The 26,216-nt window shown below is 44.9% G+C and overlaps 1 protein-coding gene across 3 annotated transcripts in view; it reads right to left on the bottom strand.

Annotated features, from left to right (window-relative positions):
- Positions 1-12,311: 12,311 nt before the first annotated feature.
- Positions 12,312-26,216, bottom strand: part of LOC146798244 (uncharacterized) — a 720,254-nt gene continuing 706,349 nt past the window's right edge. For 2 of the 3 annotated variants that reach the window (XM_085625533.1, XM_085625531.1), the window contains exon 7: positions 12,312-15,717. In XM_085625533.1, coding sequence (XP_085481659.1) covers positions 15,011-15,717 — 707 coding nt within the window. In that variant the 3' untranslated portion in view covers positions 12,312-15,010. The remainder of the gene's footprint in view (positions 15,718-26,216) is intronic. The other variant, XM_085625532.1, reaches the window with a different exon arrangement.

Genomic DNA, 26,216 nt, shown 5'->3' with positions numbered 1-26,216 from the left:
CTTTGTCACTGTACTCGTGACAGGGTTCTATCTCTACCCTCTCGCGGTTCCTGAACCTTATCCAGGTTCTCACATCCCAGGTTTTCTGCCTGGTTTTGCTCTTTTAAATATGGACTAGCATATTCTTGATCGCCTTGCTTGCTTTACATATTCTAGATATTTCATACTGTGTATTCATTTATTTCGATATCACTTCGTATTTCTACCCGAATTCGGGATACACGCCTCAGTCACTCTACCAATATGGTCTTTTCTCGTACGTTGTTTTGGCGTGTTCTTTTTCATGTCTCTCAGTATACTCACTTCCGGTTTATTCACCGGTATAGAGTTAGCACTTCTAACCTTCTAACTAAGTTCCTGTTATTTAAACGGAAGTGATGGATTCCCCTCAATTCCCGGTTTAGTGCTTTACTTGCTCGTCCATAGGCGTACTCGCTAGCCACCTGAATCCAGATACACTCATAGGTAAGACGTTATTCTGGTTTCCGAGTTTTTTATTCCCCATTTGTATTCCCCGCATGGATGTTTTTCCATTGTGTCACCTTACTTTCCAGTACAGCCCTCCGCGTTATTAGCGTCTCATAATAGGTCCGCCGGCCACCTTTGTACACCTTTGGACTTAGTTTCTGGCTTCACTGTCTTTTCTTATCTATATGCTACGCGCCTGATTTAGAGCCCATTTTATATTTTTTCTGTTCCGAGTGCTTATCCTAGGCCCCAGGTACGCGCCTTAGTTAGAGCCGGCATTGTACCTTTTTTGTTCCGACCGCTTATCCTTGGCCCTAGGTTTGCGATGCCACCTTCGCCGTAGCAGCTTTTTAGTGCTATTTACACGTCATGTCCACCGACCACTTTTCGCTTAGAGGTTTTTATAATTACGTGTAGTTTTAGGCATTTTTTGCCGTTTTTTGCACCTCATGCTCTTATTCCACCTCTTCTTTTACAATTATGCAATTTTAATTTTTGGCCATAATTATATTATATTCTTAGTCACTCATGGATCAACCATATGTTGTATTCTGATCTGGTCGTTGGCACTCATTTTGCTGAATATTCCTTGTTACTGACATGACGGTGGAGCTTTATACACCGCTCTTACAATTTAGTAATACAGGGTCACACAATGCTTTGTGACATCTTATCACCAGGCGGAGGCGCAGCTACTTATAGTACTATTCCTCTTTCTTACTGTAGTTGATCTTTTTACTCCCCTTTCCCGCCTACTTTTACTTACATCATACCCCCTCCCATTTTTTTTCCCTCTAGTGCCTTTATTCTGGTACTTACCTTATTCTACTCATTGCCCTTCCGGGGAGTTACTCGCCCTTTTTTTAGCCGGGATGGAATTACAACCGGCGGAGAGGTGAGCTTGATTTTCATCCTCTCTTTGACTTACTCTTACCGGTTACCCTATGTGCAACTTTTTGCTCTGACCAGTTTTCCTTTCTACTCCCCCCTCCCCTCTTTTTACAGATTTCAATTTCAGACCTTTTGTCCATTAGGTAAGATTTGATCTTTCAGCTTTTTCTCTCATACCTTCACCTTCTTTAGCTGTGGTGCTACTTGCTTGTTGTTTTTCTATGTGTCTTTCTGGTGAGGGTTTACTTTCCCCTTATTCCATGTCACTTTCACAGTTTAACATCTTATCGGTCCAACAGCTATTCTAATGTCACGTTGTTTCATACATCTTGTATTGTGGAATTTTACTCTGTATTTTTCTTTTTCTTTTAAATAATTTTGTTGCGGATTGCTCATTTGTAATGTATACGTCGTGCCTGACTCCTTATAGGTGGTTAACATCAACACCTAACTTTTACATGGGTTCTATTTTCTTCTGTGTATCGGAGTCCCGATGGTACTTACAGGTTATGGTTCTAGTTGCACTGGGTACCTTTTACACCATTGTCACATTGTATCGCCATTTCGTCAATATGCAATTTTAACTTTATGGTATACTGTGCTAATACACTGTCATTGTACATCTTGTAGCCCTGAAGAAGTCGTGGGTTCATACCCTGACGAAACACGTGTTGGCTGGGCATCTGATCACCGATTATAACCACAAAGAAAGAAAACGCCATTTGACTACTGTTATAATTGTGTGTTCATTACATGCAGTAACTCATACTGTTGATATTATAACGTGTGCACAGGTCATCTGTAAAACTTTCTACTAGATTCCGGTCTTCTTAGGGGGTTCAGGGTTATCCCCCCACCTGTAGCACCGTGCGAATTTGTTTTGCTAAGATACTGACGTCCACACGAGGAGGCGCCATCGCATACCGCATCACTTTAAAACCTTGCGAGATTTTGTAACTTGAGGACAGAATTGTTGAATAAGTGCTTAGGCTTTCCTCAGCCCAATGGGGAAGAAGTACATGTCTATCGGACTTAAAAGGCTCCAGTAACATCCGGGTCATTTTCAGGAATGCAGGCTTCTCAGACCCAGTTGCCAGGATTCTGCTTCAACAAAGTAATGCCACCACTACGCACTTAGGAGCATGTGATGTTCATAACAAAGTTTAGGCTATCATTTCTCTAGGCACTACTTTTGAGGGGGAAAAAAGTTTAAGAAAAGAAAATATTTGCGCACCTTGCCCCGATGTCTTACAGCATACTCGAAGCACATCCAGCATCAGATATGAACATCCATATACAGAGTTAAGTGCATTGCTATAACCTTGCACAACCATGTGCCAGTTTGTGACCATATACCCCTGCGAGTTACTGGACTTTTAAGACTACTTGGCATTAACCAAATCAGTGGTGTTACCTTTGGTTGGGCTTTTTTCCAGCTGTGAGGTTTGGTGCAGTATCATGAATGATGATGTTGGTAAACTTGAAGCAAAAGTTAACGGAAGCTCCCACTATTGTCAACTACTTTTTAAGAATGCAGTGCTATAATGTGCCTACTAGTGTAAAAGTGTCTTTGCTAAAGAAATACACTTTTTTGAATTTTGAAGTGACTTTATCATATTTGTATTAAATAGCACAGAAGCCCATCCATGGGTGTGTGTGGCTGTTACCAGTGGGGCATGAAGTAACAAGATGTTGTAGCACCCAGGATAATGCATGGCTAAATACTTATAATGTCCCAAAATTGAGACTTATTTGCTATGCCAAAGCTTATTAACATAAGTAGCTCTCAGTAAGGAAATGGTTGGACACCCCTGCACTAGTGCAACTGTAAAGCATAACAATTGCTTTATTATAATGCTTTATAATGTCTTTGCTGTTTTACATTCATGTTTCAGAAGGGAAAATACTGCATTTCCCAATATTTTTACCACTCCAGAATTCTGACTACAAAATATAGGCCAGGCCGGTAACCAAACAGCCAGGCTGCAACCCTAGGTGAAGAAGCACCTCTTTACTGAACACAACATTGTGGTGCAACAACAGTCCACAAACCAGTTACCTCTAAGATCAATTGCTAACTGTATCTTTGCCTTTGATCTAGTAAAGCCCCCTGCTGTCTTTAGCTAGGTTAACACAATACAAATACCAAAATCATACATGATTATTCTGAGCTAGAAGAAAGGAGATAAGATGTCTGCAAATAATTATAGAATTGTGTAATTGGATGGAATGACAATGACATTTGGTAAGTGATCGATTATTGTACTTCTTGGAAGAATCTGGATTCCAGGCTTAGATAAGAAGTCGGTGCAACAGAAGAGCCTGTAAAGCTGGATTAATTCTTGGAAACATTATATTTTTTTACAAACATGGCATTTATTTCTTGCTTTTCTTGACCTCCAAGTGGCCTTCAACAATGTTGATAGGGCCGCCATTCTGAGGTAATCTGACAGTTTTGTCAGTCTTGGTTTTTTAATAAAGCAATTGTTATGCTTTACAATTGCACTAGTGCAGGGGTGTCCAACCATTTCCGTACTGAGAGCTACTTATGTTAAATGAGTTCATTGAGCGATGCTAATATTATTAGTGTTGTATAATTTCATTTTTGTTATATGTATATTAACTCAACCAAGCAAAAACTTCTAATTTAATAACCTGAGCTGCACACAGGTGAACTACTCAGAGGTAGCTGGAGAGCTACAGTAGCTCATGAGCTACTGGTTGGAGACCCCTGCACTAGTGCTAGGATCAGGTATGGCCCCTCAGGAGAATGTTCAGATATACATCTGATATGACTAGGGAGTTAGGTATGTTTGCCACTGTTTTGTTAAATAACTTTTATAATTAATCTTTCAGCCAAACTACTAATAACCCCCAGGGCTCGAAAAATCCACTCTCCCGCTGCGTTGTTGAGCAAGATTTATTCAGGATAAGCTATTTTTATGGACTACTCGCCCTTTCTGGCGAATTGAAAATCCTCTAACTTCAGGGAAGACAAACTGATTTTTGACCTCTGTCTCTGAAAGCAGAGCAAATGTAACAAGATAACAAGATTCAAATGCATCTTTATTGCTCACAAAGTGAAAGAGCAATAAAAATGCCATTAAATCTTGTTACATATTTGCTGGCTTTCAGAGACAGAGGTCAAAAGTTAGCTTATCTTATTACATTTATTTTTCTTTTTGTGACTTAAGTTAGAGGATTTTGTAAAGTGAATTGTGTTACAATTGAACTTTGCAAAGCATGTTGAATGAAAAGCTGTAAGATGTCAGGCTTTTTTTTGACACAACACTGAAATAGCTAAGTGAACTGTTCAAACCCCCGAAGATGCCGGCACTGAGTATGCCTTGACCACAGCAGCTCCTTTGAAAAGGTCGATTCTGACCCTTCCTAACCCTTCACCTGTGAAACCGGGGACGTGGTTTACAGCAACCATTGTGTGCGGACCAAGTATTACGGCAATTGTATTCAGGCATGCTAATGTAAATGTCCTGATGATGATCCCAATATGTTTAAAAGGGATCGAAACACAGTCGACTTAATGTACACCATATACACTATTCTATTGAATATTATGTGTAACGGTGTCCCACCACATTCTTGTTTATGCTATCAGAATGTGCAATATACAAACAAATCACTCTGCCTGAGCCTTTTCTGTTGCACTTTGTTCGTTTTATATGTCAAGTTGGATGCAGGCTTGTGTCCCACTTTATTGCCTTTGTACAAATTTATAAATATTAAAAATATTGCTGTCTGGCTGGACAGCTTCGAATATAGTACTGACTCTGAGTCTATATTCATCTTTTTCCTTATCATTATCCTTGTTTAGGGACCACTGTGCTTAAAACTCTGTCTTTGAAAGCAGAGCAAATGTGACAAGATAACAAGATTTAAATGCATCTTTATTGCTCACAAAGTGAAAGAGCAATAAAATGCCATTAAATCTTGTTAAATATTTGCTGGCTTTCAGAGACAGAAGTCTTTAACTGATTTATTTTTAGTAAAGTGAATTGTGTGGCAATTGTTGAATGAAAGGCTCTAAGATGTCAGGCCTTTTTTTGACACAACACTGACATAGCTAAGTGAACTGTTCAAACACTTCAAATATAATGGTGAAAATAAATTTTTTCATAGGATCAAAACAAATTAGAACACTTTAGTTAGTTATGTGCAAATGTTAAATTATTATCAGTAAAACTGCATGTTAGTGGGAAGGTTTTTGTGGCCATTTCAATGGAAAATATGCTCTCTGTAAATGACATTGCACTACCACATCATGCTTTCGTAATATATTTATGAAAAGTGAGTTTTTAAACATGAACTGGGAATAGTAGTAGTAGTAAAGCTTTATTTCGATATAGAAACATATCATAAAAGCAACATGACAGCATAAAAACAATGGTCGAAACAAAGCAATTTACAATTCATATTACCATTAAAAACATTTCATATTTACACGGGATAATCTTAAAATTTATGAAAAATGAAAAAGGGACACTTTACTGTATCGTCAGTTGTTTAGCAGATCTTATGCGCCAAGCCCAGCCTAAGAATTTAGCCAAACAAATGGCAAAAAAGCGTCTTGTATCTGAGAGCAGTATTCTTATAGCTTCCAGATGTGAGCGAGTTCCCAGGCTCCTACAAAGAGGCTTCAACCACCTCCGTCTAGGGGCCATATAGACTCGACACTCAAATAGAAAGTGTGCGACAGATTCGATTTTTAGCTCGCAGAATGGGCAATAGGGTACAGTTTGCAGTGGTGGTTTCCAGGTAGAGGTAAACTGACATAAAGGTAAGACCCCAACCCTGAATTTAAAATATAATGCCCTATCATGTGGACTGTGAATCAAGTCCAAATATGGTTCTCTGGAGGGGATATCTTTAACCATCAAGAAGTTGGCAACAGATCTTGGGTGATTTGATTTACCAAGTCTCTCGTTATCCACCCAAGACCAGTAAGCCTTCTTCAGTTCTTGTTTAGGAGGTGCTGTTTTATTTTCCCACGCAGCTCCCAGACCGAGCTTGTATAATGCCCTCTTGACCTCTCTGAGCCAGGCGATCTTATGCCAGCCAGGTAAGGACAGTACATCTTTTAGGGCGTCTGCATAGCTGTGGAGTTCGGGGACGTTCCAAATTCTAGACCATAGTAGTAAGGGGCGTAATTTAGCTTGCTCGCAGATTGGACGGGTACCTGCGTCCAGCAAGAGGGGGATTGTGGGGGTGCTCTGGGGTAACCTCATCAGATCTTTGTGAAATTTATTTTCTAGGTGGGCCAAAGTATCCACTCTCTGGGTACCCCAAAGTTCTGCGCCATACAGTGCTGCACTCACAACCCTACCCCTATAAATATCAAGAAGTGCCCCAATAGGTTTTATGAAGGAAGCACGCTGCTCTTTAAGTAACGCACCAACAACCCTCTTATGGGTTAGAAACACTTTTTGGTGATGGGCCTTCCAGCTCATACTATCACAAAGACGTATGCCTAGATAGTCAAATTCTTTGACCCGTTCTAATGTGACAGAGTCTAGAGTGGGGGGTTTAACAGATTTCTTAGGGGGGTTGAGGACAAGAAATTTGGTCTTGCCAATATTTATGGCCAGTCCCTTGGTGTCACAGAAGGCCTTGAAGCTGGAAAGTAGTGACTGTATGCCTACAGGTGATTTCGAAATCAGGAGGGTGTCGTCCGCAAACAGGAGCGTCGGGATTTTCCTTCCAGCCAGGGATGGTGCATCTGCAGGATGTTGAAGAAGGTGCTCCACCACTCCATTGACGTAAAGCGAAAACAGAGTGGGGGCAAGCACACACCCCTGGCGGACGCCCCTGTCTACTGGAATACACGGGGTTTTTTCTCCCTGGGCACCCCATCTGATTTGGGCAAAGTTGTTTTCATGGAATTTTATCAGCAAGGCCAACAAATAGGGAGGTAGACCTAACTCGTCAAGGACCTTCCACAATAATGCTCTTGGAACCAGGTCGAAGGCTGTTTTTAAGTCTATGAAGACTAAGTATAAGCTGCCCCCTCCTAGCACCACTACCTTCCAATAGAGCATTAAAAGGCGGAATGTCTGCTCGACGGTGCCTGTCCCTGATCTAAAACCCGCTTGGAAATCAGACAATATCTGATTTTCATCCACCCACTCCAGAATCCTGCCCAATACCACTTTCCCCGCTACCTTTTGCGTCGAATCCAGCAAACTGATGGGGCGGTAATTGGCTGGGTCTTCCCTGCTACCCTTCTTGAAAATGGGGACTACTTCAGCGCCCCTCCAAGAGTCAGGGAAAGACCCCCCCAACATAACCTCATTAAGAAGAGCAGCAATTAATCTGCTCCAAAATGGGGGATTATTTTTTATCAAGTCGCCCGGGATCCCATCAGGTCCTGCCGCTTTGTTAGAAACAATACACCTGATTGCCTTCTCTACTTCCAAGGTGGTAAATAGGACTTCATTTGGTGGGAGATCTGTGGAGCTGAGCCTTGGGAGCGGGTCTGGTTGCGGAGGCCCTGTCTGAGCCGAATACAATTTCGAAAAGTGGGCAAACCAGGCAACACCAGGGATATTACAAGTCAGTTGTTGATCAATGGGCTTGTCTCTTGATCTTAGCAAGTCCCAGAACCCCTTGGCATCTTTCCTTGTGCTCGCCTCCGTTAGGTCACGCCAAAAGTTGAAATCATATGTCCGCTTGGCCTCAGTCACAGTTTTCCTATAAAGTTTCCTTGCAGACCTGATGGTAGCTTGGTCTTTTCCTTTTACTGCAGCAACAAGATCACCCTTAGCAAGTCGACACTTGGCTGTGAACCACTTTTCACTTGTTCTCAGGGCCCCCTTTGAGGCAGTTCTGGAGCTGGGTTTGGGAATGATGAACAGCCCACTTAGTGCCGTTACAGTCTCCGTAAATAACGATAAAAACATCTTGCTATCGCTATTCGTGCTATCAAGCCTAGATTCAGCCTCTAGTAAGATGGTTTCAGCTTGTGACATCCTAGCCTCATCCGCTGAGACTCTTGCCCATTTAAGACGTCTGCCACAGTTTGAGGGAAGAATCTCATGTGAAGCTTTCCATAACTGATTAGTAGCTTCTTGAGACCCAGTTTGCCAGGGGACAGAAATGGTTAAAGCGAGAGGGTTGTGGTCGCTGTCACAGGTCTCTATAACCTCCATGTCTTGATGATATGGCCAGAGGTTATAGTTGAGCATAACAAAGTCAATTCTGGATGAGTGGCCCGTCCTATTGTATGTATGGGCACCCATGGGATCTGATTTAGAACGCCCATTCGTTGCTCTCAAGTTATGCTCCATGCAAAGAGCATTTATATCGATCGCCTTTTGTGTCCATTTAGGGATCGGTTCGAGGTTCAAAATAGGGATGCCCCTCCTGTTATCCTCCTCGTTGGTATCCAGAATATCTTCTTTGGCTAAAGGCTCAAAACAGCAATTAAAATCGCCTGCCAGCAGGACGAGAGAGTCGGCGTCACAGGCAGACAGGTAGTTACTTAAGCCTAAAGAGTTTAGAGATCCTCCGTTCCTATTGCCCCTTAAGTAGAGATTAAATAGTTCTAGTTTCCTTCCCCCTTTGTAGTGCACTGTTAGCCATTGAAGGTCAGGTGTTTCGGTGGTCCTTTGAGAAACACTGAGGTCTAGTGCTATGTTGATCCAGATGAGAAGACCACCGGATGGGCGTCCTTTAGAACCTTGGTGACATACAGCCGGAACATAGAAGGTCGAAAACCCCACTCTATGTCTAGGTTCCTGGCACCATGTTTCCTGTAGCAAGCAAATGTCATAGGGTGCCAGGAAGGTGTTCCATTCCGGGTTATCAAAGTTACGTGCAAGGCCAGCCACATTCCAGCTTAAGACCCTCAGTGAAGAATCGCCTGGGGAGGCAACTCTATCAGGCAGGTCGATCTCCATTGGATTAGATTGTACTGGAGGAGGGGGGATCGAACAGGGGCTGTCTGGCCTCGTTTCCACTCTTTTGCAATCTAAAATGGTCATTTTGATCGGTTCCATGGCCCGGGGCAAGAGAGTCAGAAGCCCGGCTTGGCTAGTCGGAGGGTCGTTGGTTGGATTTCCAATTATGTCTATAACATGTGGAGACAATGCTTTTTCTAGTTGTGGGCATGCTGGGAACATAGAAAGTCAATCGACCTCCTCCAGGCCTCCAAATCTATTGTAGGTTGAAAGGCCATTCCAGTGTAAAAGAGTATTCTTTTGCCTCATGGGATGGGTGTTCCATGGGTGGTGCTGCACCAAGGACCAGTTATCCGCTTGGGTATACAATTGGCGTGGGGGGTAAAAATAGGATAGCGGCCTTGGTATGACTAAAGAATCTTCACTAGTTGGCCAGGAACAGATATGGTGCGCCGTATGTGGGTCTTCAAAAGTTACAACTACACAGTCCCCTTGCTTAGATTTCTTGGTTGGGCCCACCCAGGGTATTCTACGGACCATCATTACTCGGCTTCTTTTGCCATTGGGAATCGGTCTGTTGACGTTAAGCCAGTGCATAGTTTTATTTTTCAATGACCAGTGGTTTTCGTGTTGGTCAGTGCCAATCACAGGGACGCCTGTCAACACGACCACATAGTCATTGGCCTCTGGTGGAAGGTCTATATAGCCTCCTCTAAAATTTTCTTTTGGACGAGGACCCTGGGTTTCGGCAGGCTGGGGTCTGGCGGATGCTACCAGGTTTGGATTTACTTTTCCAGGCTTAGAGTTCCGTGTGGGAATCTGCGGTTTGGTAGCCTGAGGTTTAGCGGTTATGGAAACTTGATCCACAGCCACAGTCCTCGACTTAGGAACAGGCCTTACAGCAACAGGTACTGGTGGGGGGTGCTGCTCAGCTTGCAAAACAGGGGCTGGCGAAAGTGGGTCAGATAAGGACACGCCCTGGTTTTCGAGACTTCTTAGGCCGAGAGTGGCCAGAGCAATAATGCTCTTCTCCATCTCGAGTAGATTGTTTTCTATCCTAGACAATCTTAAGTCGAGTGGTGAGAGAAGTTTTTTTAATGTTTCCCAGACTTGATCTATAAATTCCTTATCATTCCTTCCCTGGTCTTGTACCTGCGCCCCCGTCTACTGGGGTGGTGTTGGCTGGACCCTCTCCCATACTTTGGCATACTGACTGTGTGCTCAAGGAACCCTCAGGTAAAGCATTACGTGCCTGAGTGTTGGTCATTGTGAGCTGGTGGGAGACTGCGACCTTTGCCTTTTTACGAGAGTAGGCTGAGCGTAATTGGCGTTTTCTTTTGGGTTGTGCACCACTAACACGGGAAGTAGTTGGGAATGCTTGGGAAAGGGGATTAAGGGTGGGGGTCTGGGCGAGAGAAGGTGCAGCAAAACTTAGCTCTTCTGTAATGCGTGATTGTTCTAAGGGCGGAGTGAGGGTGGAAGTAATCGGGGGCTGGTGTAAATCAACCTGGGTGGTAATACTATTTGGGCGGGCAGGGCGTGCTGGAGTGACAGCAGAGGCTATATGTCCTAGGGATGATTTTTTCGAGAGGGCAATTACCTCAGACAGCCTACGTGCAGCTACCAATTCTAGGGATACCCGGGTTTGAAGTTTAGATATTTCTTCATCGATGGCTATATTTGTGCGGGTGATGAAGTCGTCCATAGGGCCACAGATTTGTGAACCACCTTTGGAGGCTTTGCTACGTGTCATCCTAGTACTCATGGTGCTTACGATGAGATCAGGGTCGTCATTCGACTTACTAACTAGGGAGCTTCAGTTTAAGCTAACCTGTCTCAGCACGATGATACAATAACAAGCAGGTTAAGAGCAATAAGAGGGGTGGGCCTGGGCCGTCCTCTGCCGTCCTCGAACGGCCTCAAACGGCCCGCTCTTAGCCCGGTCTTCGCCCCGGCCGTTGCCCCGCGCGCGTCCCGCGTGCGCGTTGTCCACACAAGCTATGAAGGAAAAACAAGAGGAAGGGGCGGGAAGAGGACCAGCTGCGGCCGATATACGCCGCTAGGAATGCTGGTCCTCGCAGTCCCGCCTCTACCCCTGTTGACCAGATGACAGCTTGCAAGGGGCGCGTTGGTGCTCAAAGCACGTGAAGGGAGGCAAAAAGGATGTTCCCCAGAGAGAGTCTAAGCCTACGAGCGGCTCCCGCGAAGCGGGGGCCGCGAGGCGTGGCGAAGTGGCCAGACAGCAACAACACAGGAGCAGCGCTTCTTTGCAGGAAGGGTCCCAAGGCTCACTCACTCCACACAGATTTTAAAGAGGAGGAGGAGGGGGCGGGAAGAGGACCAGCTGCGGCCGATCCACGCCGCTAGGAATGCTGGTCCTCGCAGTCCCGCCTCTACCCCTGTTGACCAGATGACAGCTTGCAAGGGGCGCGTTGGTGCTCAAAGCACGTGAAGGGAGGCAAAAAGGATGTTCCCCAGAGAGAGTCTAAGCCTACGAGCGGCCCCCGCGAAGCGGGGGCCGCGAGGCGTGGCGAAGTGGCCAGACAGCAACAACACAGGAGCAGCGCTTCTTTGCAGGAAGGGTCCCAAGGCTCACTCACTCGACACAGATTTTAAAGAGGAGGAGGAGGGGGCGGGAAGAGGACCAGCTGCGGCCGATCCACGCCGCTAGGAATGCTGGTCCTCGCAGTCCCGCCTCTACCCCTGTTGACCAGATGACAGCTTGCAAGGGGCGCGTTGGTGCTCAAAGCACGTGAAGGGAGGCAAAAAGGATGTTCCCCAGAGAGAGTCTAAGCCTACGAGCGGCTCCCGCGAAGCGGGGGCCGCGAGGCGTGGCCAAGTGGCCAGACAGCAACAACACAGGAGCAGCGCTTCTTTGCAGGAAGGGTCCCAAGGCTCACTCACTCCACACAGATTTTAAAGAGGAGGAGGAGGGGGCGGGAAGAGGACCAGCTGCGGCCGATCCACGCCGCTAGGAATGCTGGTCCTCGCAGTCCCGCCTCTACCCCTGTTGACCAGATGACAGCTTGCAAGGGGCGCGTTGGTGCTCAAAGCACGTGAAGGGAGGCAAAAAGGATGTTCCCCAGAGAGAGTCTAAGCCTACGAGCGGCTCCCGCGAAGCGGGGGCCGCGAGGCGTGGCGAAGTGGCCAGACAGCAACAACACAGGAGCAGCGCTTCTTTGCAGGAAGGGTCCTGGGAATTATTACTCCTCCTGCCAAAATGACAACGCTATTAGTGAACTAAGAGCTAAGCCAGGAATGATGTGTACCCTATATATGGGCTTGATTCTTGTTATACAAGGAGCAAACATTTAGTCTAGTAAATAAAGAGGTTTTTTTGTACAGCAGAAATAGTGAACTTGCATATTTGAAGGTGCTCTCTGATATGATAATAAAGAAAAAGGCAGCTCCATAAGATAAAATATTTGCCTAGGATCACACAGTTTGAGCCCATTCACAGGTCAACATTACAGTTAAGTTGAGTAGGTTATTCAAGTTACTAGAGCTACAGGTCTAGTAACATTGTATGATTTTTCGAGCCCCGACCCCTCTACTGTACCAGCTTTAAACAGGTCCCCAATTAATGTGTGATTAGCTGTCTACGTAATACAGACCATGACATGCATTGAAAACACCCAGCATACGTTTCTTATGTCCTTTGGGTTATTCTGTGGCATAAAATTACTCAATCCACACACAAACCAGGGCAAAATATTGAATGTGAGGAGCTTTTATGTTCTCGACAAAAAGGTGTTATACAACGGCTCCCCATGAAATTGATGCAAGATTTTAACCAGTTGGACTTAAGGTTTGATTAAAGAGGAAATTGATCAGCTCGTATATGAAAAATCTACAGGCACTGACTAGCACTTCTGATATCTAATGACTACCGTTGTGGGAAGTCCTTTATTTTGTTCTTGGGAAAATAATATGACTTCCCAAATTGATGCCCAAGGGTGTTATTCGAACACATACGGTAGCAGCATTCACTCGACTTTTGCATTGGATTAACCAATGGCAAATCAAAAATCTAAACATCTCTCTGGATCAGGAAGGGCTCTGTGTGGACAATCCTGAACAGTTTCCTTGTTTTTTGAATATCCAAAATATGTTCCTGATGATAGCCATGAACTGCTATAGGGCCAAATGTGAAAGGATATATTGGGATGCCAGTACTGTCAAAGCAAAAGCTTTCTGAGCTTTGTGAAATGGAAGATATCATTAAGTTGTTTTATTAATGTTACTGTAAATATAGGGCTATGGTAGGCAGCCAGTATTAACCTCTTCGCTGCGGCGCAAATTCCGATGCAGCGCTCCCGCAGTGCTGGACATTCCATTCTCGGGCGTGATCATGACGTCTCCCGGCCGTCGTCCGCACACGCCCATCGTGACTCATGACGGCCGGGAGACGTCATGAGCATGGAAGAGGTTAAGTAGCTACGAGAAAACATCAATAGTTTTGATCTCTTCGCATAAAGTCCACTTGGGAATCATTCATTTGAACAATCACATTTATAAAGGGGACAGGGTGTTCTCCCGTACTGCTGAGATGAAATAAGTATTAAAGATGGATGTAGCTTTCTCTTCCTTTAGTCTCTTTAATCTGATTCTAAGACTTTGATGTAAAAGTCTTGATCGAAGGATCATTGCTAGGTAAAGCAACATGTACTAATTAAGATCGCATTTGGACAGCAAGTTTTATTTGAAGGCCTGATTGAAGAAGAAGAGGCTGATACTTCAATTTACAAAACAATGAACAGCTAACTGAAGTAATAATTGTTAAAGTATTGTAAATAATCTGAATTTGGACTGAAACAGAGAAATTCACTATAGAGTTTTATTAATTGATGTAATTGTTTTCTAACACTAGTTTATGGAGCAATTTCCAAAATTAATCAATCCGGTGAAAACTATGAGTATGACTATGGCACACAGAGTTTACATGTTATTTTATGTTACACTAACGATCTTTCAACTTTTAGCAAACATTCTTTTGTGTTCCCTGTTGATCCTTCATTCCAGTGCTTTACGACTGACTATCCCAGGGACAAGCACATTTGTACTTTAGAAGTACAGCCTCTCCATCCAAATTCCATGCACTTTAGCTTATGATAGTCTTTCTACTTGGATAGTTCACCAGATGTTGATCATGTAAAGCAAAAAGTTGCAGGTCAACCACAAGGAGCTCCATTACAACTTCCCGGAGTTTGCAATGGAAATACCAGAGTTAAGTATCCCTCCCAGTATCTTAACTGCAAAGTCCGCCCATTACGAGCACCCCCACCCCCCAAATGGGGAATAATTACCCTGATTTACTTGTTGCTTTTCCAAGCAGTTTTTCACAATTCCTGTAAAGAAAGGGTGATGGAAAATGGCCTTAAAGACTGGTGGTGGGTTGAGGGTGTTAAAAGGGAGTGCAGGGGTGACGGGCATGATTGTGCCTATTTGCCCGGAGCATTATTTGTTCTCCCTAGTTTACAGCGGGCGGTGGAGTAGGCTGCGCAATGCTTCCTGCCGCAGCATCTCTGAGAGACCCTGTGTCTCTGGGCATGGAACTCTCAGGTCTGAAGAATTGGACAGATGATTCCAGGCCCCGAAAAATTCAAAATGGCATTACCACTCTAGGGCAAATACCAGAACTTGTGGTGAGGGCCAAAGTTGATTAAAATAAGCATGTCTTTCATTTTTTACATTAGTGTTAAACCCACATCAAAATCATTTATACAGTGAATTTTCTGCTAGACAGAATCAGGAGTGATAATTCTGATTTTTGAAGAATTGTGTGTTTTCTGGTGTGTAATAAGATTTCCATTTTGACTGAAGCTTTTTTTGCACTGATTACATTGATAAGGTCTTGCCCCAACATGTGCTCGCTTGTGCCTGTTGAGAGCTCCCTTCTGAGTAAAACGTTTGTCACATATAGTACAGTGATAAGGCCTTTCTCCTGTGTGTGTACGTTTGTGTACATGCAGACTGTACTTTCTCCTGAAGCTTTTTACGCATTCATTACATTGGTATGGTCTTACTGCCATATGTGTTCTCTTGTGTTCTGTGAGATATTTTTTCTTACTGAAGGTTTTTTTACATTCATTACATGAATTTAAACTCTTGACTTTCTGTATGTTTCGTTGACATTTAAATGGTTTTGCTTGATAGATGTTACCTCCTAATTCCTTTCTGAATTCTGATCTTTGAGAGTCAGAAATTTCCTGATGAAAACTGAGATGTACTTTATTACTAAAACCTGTTGCACATTTAGTAGTTTCCTCTCTACCTCGTGCGTCCACAATTTCAGTCCATAGTTGGTTTCCAGATTGTACTCCAGTCTCTTGCTTTTGTCCCATCTTCGAATTTGTTATTCCAGAAGAATTTTCAGGTGTTGCTTTTCCAGAACGTCTTGCAGAATGTCCTATGGTATGATATCGCCTCATGGTTTCATCATCTGCTGAAGTAACATAAATGATAGAGGAGTGGATTAATATATATACAAATGAGGAGTGGATTAATATATATGCAAATAAGCAACAAAAATGTTAATTTCTCCCTTAAGTAAAAAAGAAAATATAAACCCAAACCATGCATGCTCGTGTTTTGATAAATTATTATAGAATATCCGCGTATCGCAAACTCAAATCAAAAGTGTATGGTAAACAGAAGCTCCTCTCAAGTTTCATTTGAAATGTGAGAACCACGTCTGAAACCATGAGCAACAGTGACATGAACAATTAATGCACTCCCACATACTCATTGAGACTACACTCGTGTTTGTGGTGCATAATTTCTTCTGCTATGTGCACTCGCCACTTATTGCAAAGGCAACAACTTAAAGATTAATGTTGCAAAACCAAAGGTTATGATCATTTCCTACAGATTTACAAAAAGGGGAGCTTGGTTCATCCAGGGGAGTGCGATTGAAATTGTGGACACCTAAAAATATTTGGAGGTAAGGTTGGCTGTAGGGGTCGTACTGCACTGCACATCCAGGCCCAGCAGGCAGCACAAATTCTATGACATGAACATTCCATAAACTACAAAAATCAATGGTGAATCCAGAATTACAGCCCCTTCTAAAAGTGATGGGCTGCAAGCTCCTACCCACTATCTGATAGGGTGCAACAATATTAAGAGATAAGTTGGCAAACTGGCTGGATAGAACTCAATGTACCTGCTATAGAAAAATCATCTCCCTACCAGATTGTACCTCACATGCCCAACTTCAGCTAGAATGTTGCCTGTTCTCGCAGCATTTGATACTGAAGGCAACTTTTCTAGCTTATTGCCTCAAAGCGAGGTAGGCGAAGAAGATACATTAAAACATTAAATCTGGGAAGTAACAAAAACCCACAGACTAGTTGGAAAAGTTACTTGAACACCGCATTGAATGCCTTAGAGGCTTTTGAGATTTGGACAAGTGACCTTCCTACGGCCTTTGTATCTAAGCTGTTTATCAAACAAGCAGATTTAATAATGAGGACACAGGATGTGCAGACTCTGAAGATAAAAGGCACTTGGAAGCTTGCAGTAGTGTTGTATAAACCAGGTGTTCCTCCGACCTCCGACCAATCTCTCACAACCTCTTGACAAGGATAGGAAAAAACAGCTGATGAAATTAAGATTTGGTTTAATCTCCTTAAAAACCAATTGGTATTGCCACAAAGATCTCGATGATGACAACAGGCAATGTCGATTTTGTGCAAAGGGAGAAGAATCCCTCTCCCATATTCTCTGTATTTGTGAAAAATTGCTCCTGCTAAGAAAGTTCTGGCTACGCCCAATATGGAGAGTAATAAACATCAGGACTTGCCAAGATGCCGTGCTAGCCTGCTGGAAAGGTGAACCCAATCAGCTAGCAACTCGATTCTTGAAATTACTTAAAGGCACTTTAGCAACTCTGCAGACATCGTGGTCACGACTGGCGGACAGACAGTAGTACTGCTGCTGCAGGCTATCTGCATTAACATGCTGCCAATATGTTTTGCACTTTATCTAGGTCCCGGATCGATTAATCGATCTATCTATCTATATCAACATATTGACCTCAGTAGAACAATTCCTCTTTGTATTGGAACAACATTCTAAGAGACAGATATCCATCAAAAAACATTTTTCGAAGGTTCTGCAAACAGTCAAATTATCTTGATAGATTTGTATGGAGCTAATTCAATTCTACTTCCAAGTGCAACTTGCCCCCCTCTTTACATCATGCTTCCAAACAGATGTCTAAACTCCCTTTTATAAGGCTGCATGAGGAGCCATAATTAGAACTTACTTTTGTAGAACCAAGTGACAGTAGGCACTAATAAAGGTAAAGAATTCCAAAGCTTCCTGACACAGCATCTGCAGACATGGTGAAACTTCTAGTTCAAACTTACTGGCTTTGTAAAGGTTAGCAAGACCTAATAGAATCAGGATCCTGACTCGTACAACTTACGACTTGTCAGACCTGGGCAGAATAAAAAGCAAATTGGGAGCACTCAGGTGTAGGGAAAAATATGTCCTCAGTACTTCATTCATTAAAGTAGGTGCAATTTGAAATGACTACAGTATTTAATAATTTGAAATAGCTGCAAAAAAACACGACTGAAATATTTTCTAAAACGGTATCAATGCCTTAATCAGAGTGTAGGTAAATCTACTGACACGCCAAGTGTGAATATGTGTGTATTTTTGTATATATTCATAGTTTCTTAGAAAACCAAGCATCACTTTAGATCTGCATTTGAGGGAGTGTCCTGTCACCAATCTCTTGACTGTGATTTACTTCGTTCTCCAAGAACAGTAAGATTTGTTCTTTTTGAAGCAACTGAAAAGAGTCCTGTCTGTGAGTAAGCTGCAATTATCGTTTGCTACAGGTTGCTACCTAGGTCTTTTGGTCCAGATGACGACCCTTTCAAATTCAGTCTATTAGGGTTGAAACGTCGACAATTATACTAGATGAATATTTAAAGAATTAGGATTTTATGTATACCATACAGTCAGCAAAATCTTTATTGTAAACTATTTCTATATTAGCCCTGGTATTTATATAGGCTTTGTATATATCACATGTGCACCTTCCGCTCACTCTTTTCACTTGCACTGTGTTGTTTTCTTGGAGCACCTGTTTTATGATATGATACAAAGTGTTGTGTACTCATGAGACAACTGTACAGTGAATGAACGTACTCTTCACAATAAGTACTATCTGTAAATTGCCAAGGAAGATGAGGCTTTCACTTCCCAGAGGGGACCAGTGTTTGATTTCATTACACATTTGTTTTTGTAAGCAGCTGATGAGCTCTAGCGTTGCCATGCTAAGTAGTTGAACAGAAGTAATCGGATTAAGCTTGGTTCACCATTTGTAGCTTAGTACACGCAGCAAGGCAATCGCTAGAAAAAATGTGGAAGGCACTGTATCTAGACATTAACGGTATCTTTGCTCCTGTATCTGTACAGTGCTCTGCTGCCTTTTGGTTAGGTTCTGGTTATATAAATACAACATGCATATTTTAACAACCAAACTTATCATATGACAGTACAAGCCAGAAACGAGGAACTTAAAAATACACATAAGTTGAAATAAAAATAGAAACATTTAATACGAAAGTGAAAGTATACGTTCTGGGAAGTGGGTATGGGGTTAAAGGAATATGCTACTTACCAGTATGCATCTGTTCTTGGCATGTAGAGCTGCAGATCTACACACTTTTGCATAGATCGCCATCTGGTGTTGAGCCCGGATGTTTGCAGTTTGTTTTTCCTCTTGGAAAGTCTTTGGAAGTCACGAGGTCGGTGACTCCTCCCTTGGATCGTATTGCGCATGGGCTTCGGCTCCATCCTCAGATTGTTTTTCGCCAGCAGGGAAAGATGGAGCGTAGTAACAACAGTGAAGAAACCCATGTGTGTTGTATCTAAATAAGATAACCTGGAACAGATACAGGTAGCCGGGGAGGCGGGTGGGCGTGTGTAGATCTGCAGCTCTACATGCCAAGAACAGATGCATACTGGTAAGTAGCATATTCAGTTCGAGGCATATGAGCTGCAGATTACCCACTTTTGCATAGACTATATAGCAGTTCCCATCCTTAGCGGCGACCACCGGTATCTGTTGCAGTGGTTTGAAATAGTGTTTTAAGTACAGCCTGGCCCACACTAGCTTGTTGCTTAGTTTGCACATCTACACAATAGTGTTTGGTGAAAGTGTGCGGTGTTGACCATGTAGCTGCTTTGCAGATATCGTCTAATGGGATATTCCCTAGAAATGCCATGGAAGCCCCTATCTTTCGTGTAGAATGGGCTTTAGGGGGAACGGAAAGCGTCCGTTTTGCTTTGTGGTAGCAAATCTGGATGCATTTTACAATCCACCTAGCTATCCCTGATTTTGAGATGGGGTTGCCCTTGTGTGGTGGAGAGAAAGAGACAAACAGTTGTTTGGTCTTTCGGAAAGGTTGTGTTCTCTCAATGTAGTAAAGTAAGGCTCGTTTGACATCTAGCGTGTGCAGAGCCCTTTCTGCAACAGTCTGAGGTTGCGAGAAAAATACTGGTAGTTCTACAGATTGGTTTAGGTGAAAAGGGGAAATGACTTTAGGTAGGAATTTTGGGTTGGTACGGAGAACAACCTTTTTCTGGTGCATTTGAAGAAAAGGTTCTTGTATGGTAAGTGCTTGTATCTCACTGACCCTTCTAGGGGAAGTGATGGCTACAAGGAAAGCTGTTTTCCATGTTAGGAATTGCAGTTCGCATTTATACAAAGTTTCGAAGGGAGGCCCCATCAGCCTTGTGAGAACGATATTTAAGTTCCACACAGGTGAGGGTGGTACTCTGGGGGGAATTATTCTTTTCAGGCCTTCCATGAAGGCTTTAATGGCAGGTACTCTGAAGAGTGATAGATGTTGCCTGTTTTGTAAGTAAGCTGCAATTGCTGCGAGGTGTAGTCGAATGGACGTATAGGCTAGATTACACCTTTGTAGGTGGAGTAAGTAGCCTATGATGTGTTGTATAGACACGTCCAGAGGATTGATGGTGTTGTTATGGCAATAGAAAACAAATCTTTTCCACTTGGCAGCGTAGCAGGCTCTAGTGGTAGGGCGTCTAGCTTCTCTGATGACGTTCATACAGTCAGGGGGAAGATTTAGGTACCCGAATTCTAGGATTTCAGGAGCCAGATCGCAAGGTTGAGCTGAGCTGGGTCCGGGTGCCTGATCTCTCCATGGTTCTGGGTTAGGAGGCATGGTGAGAGGTGTAGCTTTTGGTGTGGTACTACCGAGAGTTCCAGCAGCGTGGTGTACCACGGTTGTCTGGCCCACGTTGGAGCTACTAGGATTAGTGTGAGGGAGTGCTGTTGTAGTTTTCGCACCACTAATAGAATGAGTGGGAGAGGCGGAAAAGCGTACGCAAATTTGCCTGACCAGTTCATCCATATCGCATTTCCTTTGGACAATGGGTGTGGGTATCTGGCGGCGAAGGTTGGGCATTTTGTGTTTTCGTGGGTGGCGAAGAGGTCTATCTACGGATGCCCCCACATTTGAAAGAACGGAGGAAGAACCTGTGGGTGAAGTTCCCACTCGTGGATTTGTTGTGTCTGTCTGCTGAGCAGATCTGCCACGGTGTTTTGGACTCCTGGGACATGTTGAGCTAGGAGAAAGATTTTGTGGGGAATTGCCCATCTCCATATGCTCTGTGCTAATTGAGAGAGTTGTGGAGAGTGTGTGCCGCCTTATTTTTGTATATAATACATGGCCGTCATGTTGTCTGTGTAAATGAGGACTGCCTTGCCTGAAATCTGTGTTTGAAAAGATTTCAGGGCTAGAAAGATTGCTAGTAACTCCAGAGGGTTGATATGGAGTAACTTTTGTTGCGGCGTCCATGTGCCCTGCACTGTGAGGTGTAATAGATGAGCTCCACAGCAGGAGAGCGATGCGTCCGTTGTTAGTATTATCTGGGGAACCGGGTCCAGGAACGGTCGACCTTTGGAAAGGTTTGTGGTGTTCCACCACTGCAGAGAGCGATGGGTGCGGCCGTCTACCAACACCAGATCTGTCAGTTGACCCTGGGCCTGGTTCCATTGGCGCGCTAAGCACTCTTGGAGTGGACGCATCTGGAGTCTTGCGTGGGGCACTATAAAAATGCAAGAGGCCATCATCCCTATTAGTTGCATGAACACTCATGCTGGAAGGGAGTGTTGAGGTATGAATTTTTGACGCAAAGCCTGAATGCTTGCAATCCTGGCCAGATTGGGGTAGGCTATTGCTTTTGAGGTGTCTATGGTGGCACCGAGGTATTGTTTTATGTGGGATGGTGTTAGCTGGGACTTTTGGTGGTTCACCGTGAAGCCTAGTTGGTGAAGTAGTTGGATTGTGGTGGCGGTGTGGTGTACACATTGATTGTATGAAGTGGCTTTTATCAGCCAATCGTCCAAGTATGGGAAGACGTTAATGTGCTGTCTTCTTAGGTGTGCCGCCACCACCGCTAGGCACTTGGTGAATACCCGTGGTGCTGTTGTGACTCCGAACGGGAGCACTTTGAATTGGTAGTGTTGTCCGTCCACAACAAATCTGAGGTACTTTCTGTGAGCATGGTGTACTGGAATGTGGAAGTATGCGTCTTTCAAGTCCAGTGTGGTGAGAAAGTCGTTCTGGGAGAGGAGCGGAAGTACCTGCTGAAGCGTTACCATGTGAAAATGGTCTGAGTGTATGTATGTGTTTAGGGGCCGGAGAACTAGAATAGGTCGTAGAGTCTCGTCCCTTTTTGGTATTAGAAAATATAGGGAGTAGACCCCCAAATTTTGTTGATTGACAGGAACGTGTTCTATTGCCTGTTTTTGTAGGAGGGAGATTACCTCCTGCTTTAGTAATGTTGAATGTTCTTGTGACATTGGGCGTTGCCTGGGTGGAATGATTGGGGGGGTAGATGTTAGTTCCAGGCAGTAGTCTGACCGAATTATTTGGGTCACCCATTTTCTGAGGTGATGATCTCCCAGACATGAAGGAAATTTTGAAGTCTGCCCCCGACCGGAGTGTAATAGTCTGGGGTGAGCGGGGGGAAGTCATTGGGTAGTAGGTGTGGCAGAACGGGCTTTGTTTCTTTTGCCTCTGCCCTTGTTGTTGGTACCCCTGTAGCCGCCTCTTTGGTAACCTTTTGTAAAGGTGGTCTGAGTAGGGGATTTGTAGGATGTGGACGCTGTGTCTGAGGAGTAGCCTCTGGATGCACTCCGAAAGGAGGAGCGGCGAAAGGAGCGTCTGGGTGGGTGAGACTGTAAAGCCCCCATGGATTTTGCGGTATCCGTGTCCTTTTTCATCTTCTCTAAGGCCTCATCCACCTTTGGCCCGAATAGATGTTCCTGGTCAAAGGGATGGTTAAGGATGGAGGCTTGTACCTCTGGTACCCAGATAGCCTTAACCAAGCATGACGACGGAGAAGGACGCTGGTGTTAATGGCCCTGGAGGCTGTGTCTGCTGCATCTAGGGCACAACGTATAGAGGTGTTTGTGATTGTTTTACCCTCTTGAATTAACTCGTTGGCTCTACTTTTATATTTTTCAGTGAGATGGTGCATTATGCTTTCTAATTTGTCATAATGAGCCCTGTCATATCTGGCCAGCAGTGCCTGAGTGTTTGCTATACGGCATATGTTGGCGGCCTGGGATGCTGTGCGTTTGCCTGATGCATCTAGCAATTTTGACTCCTTGTCAGGTGGTGGTGCATCACCTGACGCTTGTGAGTTTGCCCTTTTACGTGCCGTAGATACCACTAAGGAATCTAGTGGCGCTGGTCCTCTGATGTAAGAGGCATCTGAAGGAGCAGGTTTGTATTTCTTTTCAATACGTGGGTAAGGACCCTGGCTCTAACTGGGTCTTTAAACACTTCTGCCGCATGCTTTACCACCCCTTTGAGCATGGGCAGTATGGAGGTGGACCTATGTGAAGTATCGAATGTGTCTAGGAGGACTTCTTCCTCCACAGGGTCATTATGCATGTCCACCCCGTGATAATGTGCTGCCCTTTGTAGAAGATGGTTAAACCCTAATGAATCTTCTGGTGGAGATGGTCTAGAAGGGTAAATATTGTCTTGTGGGACGTTGGGGATGTCTGGTATATTGTAATCGTCCCATGGATCTGGAGATCCTGTAGGGGTGGGGTCTTGTGGCACATTCCCTGTATCATCATATGGGTCCCCCTGATCATCATCGTCTGGAGACGGAGTAGGAGAACGATGAGGTGGGGGTGGAGAGGGCGGAGGGGGTGGAGGTGGGGAAGGAGGAGGAGGTGGAGGGGGAGGGGAAGGTATTCTGAACGGAGAGGTAGCAGAGTCCTTCCTCTTTGGAGGTGGAGCAGGCTTCTCCAAATGTCTCTTGTTAGGAGAGAGTGTCAAATGTCCAGTTTTTGGATCCTTGGTGAGAGTTTTTTGCAAGGGATCCGGTGTAAATAGCTCTGGTGAGGTAATTTGGTCCGTCAGCGCCGAAGGCGTCGGGCCGATGATTTTTTAGGTTTTTCCGTGCCGGTTTGATGTTTAGAACCCGGCTTGGTACCTTCCGGTCTCTTGGTCGGTGCCGAGATGGGCTTCGGCTTGGACGTGTTGGTGCCGGGGGCCTTGTGTGGTTTGGTCGGCACCGAAGATGGCGTCGTTGCCGAAGAGCTGGGTTTCGACCCCGAGGGCTTCGGTGCGGGGCTCGGTGTCGAGGTGGAGGCCGGTTTCTTTTTCGGTGCCGAAGTGTGTTTCTCGGCACCGCTGGCAGGCTGGCTCGAGCCCGAGCCGCCGGAAGGTTTACTTGGCTTCTTCACCGGGCCCGAAGGTGGGGTGTGTGAAGCAGTGTCTCTGGTCTTGCCTAGGACCGGAGGCGAAGGCATGACCGAAGCCTTTTTGGGTGTCGGCGCGGGTGTGGGAGGGGGAGATTGGTACTCACGACCCTCTGCGCCGAAGTGATGTCCTCCACATCTGACTCGTCGGCCTCGGAAGTGCTGATGAGGTCCTCTTCGGTGCGATGATGTTCCGGATCGTCGGTGTCGTCTCCGAAGATGTCGACTGGAATGGACGTCGAGGAGTGTGCCATGTTCCTTCTGGCTCTTCGGTCCCGAATAGTCTTTTTGGATCGGAAAGACTTATAGGCCGGACAGTCGCGAGCCTCGTGTTCAGGGGAGAGGCAAAGGTTGCATACCTCATGAAGATCGGTGTGGGGAAATTTGGACCCACATCGAGGGCACTTTTTAAATGGAGTTCTTTCCATGAGCCGGGACCGGAGCCTGGGTAGTCCCGAAGGCCGCCGTCGACGACTGGAACCGAAGGTTTGTGTCGATGAGAAGGCGCGTTGATTGAAGAGATCGTGATCGAAACAATACAGCGATTGGGGTGAGGATTGCGCGTCGATCGTCGAACTGGAAGCTGTTCGGAACCGGAGCGCGAAGATTACATTCGAGCCCGATGGCGGGAAAAAACAATCTGAGGATGGAGCCGAAGCCCATGCGCAATACGATCCAAGGGAGGAGTCACCGACCTCGTGACTTCCAAAGACTTTCCAAGAGGAAAAACAAACTGCAAACATCCGGACCCAACACCAGATGGCGATCTATGCAAAAGTGTGTAATCTGCAGCTCATATGCCTCGAACATGTTATTGACAATAAACAAATATGGAGCAACACATTAAGAATCATTACTAGTAAACCAGATCCCAAGGCTGTTCAAAAGATGGCAGAGCTGGGGAGAATCTGATCAGGTTACCTGGGTGGTCCATCTTCCCTATCATAGATGCTGCTCTTTTTCTTTTTTTTTTTTAAAAACCTTTATTGACATTTCAACCAAAGACAAGTATGGGCCTACAACCCCCCCGGGGCCGGCCGCTAAGCAGTTAGAATAACAGAAAGCAAATTGTAATCACATGCAGCACCTCGGGGAGCAGATTCTCCATGCTAGTATACTCTTGGCCACTGAACAGCACTAGGAGGAAACCAGGATATAAAAGGTTTTCATTTTATAATAGAAAATGGAAGGATCAGGTGCCAAACAATTTTCCAGCAGCGAAAAATGGCAGGCAGAATAGTAAACGTCAACAATAAACAGCAATCAATCAAGTCAATGGCGCTGAAACAGGAGGTTCAGGATGTGGAGGAATATCACGAGCAATTGCGCCTGCAGTCCCCTGCCCTAAGACCCAGAAAACACCATGGAAATTGAGGCACAGATGGAAAAACAGTGATTGACAGCGAAGGAAACCTACCGTACTGACCCCAGAAAAGAAAAGACAAAGAAGGATAAGAGAAGAAAAAGGAGGCCATAGAAACAAAGTAAAAAACTAAAAAATCCCCTCCCCCAACCCCCCACCCTGCACCCCTGCCAATGACTACGGCTCCCCCCCCCAGCAGTGTGCCTGTCGCCCCAGAACCAGACCCGAAATATAGAAGAAACAGAGAAAAAGGAGAAAGAAAGGAAACCCCACCTAACGGGGAAATGGAGAGATTATTAATAAACTGGAGGAGGGCCTTCAAACATGCCCCCAGCTGCTCCCTCCCGCACAATATATTCCTCCCCAAGGTAAACAGTAAACAACAAAAAATCGACCATGTCAATGAGAAATGGGGAGCATTATTCACCTACTACACTATTAGTTATGCCGTGAGAGCACGCATCCCCCGTGCCCGCCCGCCTATTAAATGACAACCTCTGAAGGATCAGCCTTATCCTTGGCCTCTCTTTGCGAATCCACCAATGCATACCCCTCGACCCATTGCCATGTCTAATGTGACGAGGAAGAGGAGCGTCCAAAAAAGACCAGAAAGCGACACACACATGTAGTGTGGACGTCGCTGAATACCAACACAGTCATCATCATGGAGGATCATCTTTCCCGGTACTGCCTCAGGACATGCGTTGCACACAAGGTCCAGGAAGGAGGAATCAGCCAGAGCAGGCGACCGTTGCTTGAATATTGTCTGGGTCGCCGGAGGCTGCGCGTGGGACAAAGTCACCACCTT

This window comes from Triturus cristatus, chromosome 9 (assembly GCF_964204655.1).
Source record: "Triturus cristatus chromosome 9, aTriCri1.1, whole genome shotgun sequence".
Lineage (NCBI taxonomy): Eukaryota > Metazoa > Chordata > Amphibia > Caudata > Salamandridae > Triturus > Triturus cristatus.
Note: the sequence above shows the minus strand (reverse complement) of the source record. Positions and strands in the feature narration are given on the sequence as shown.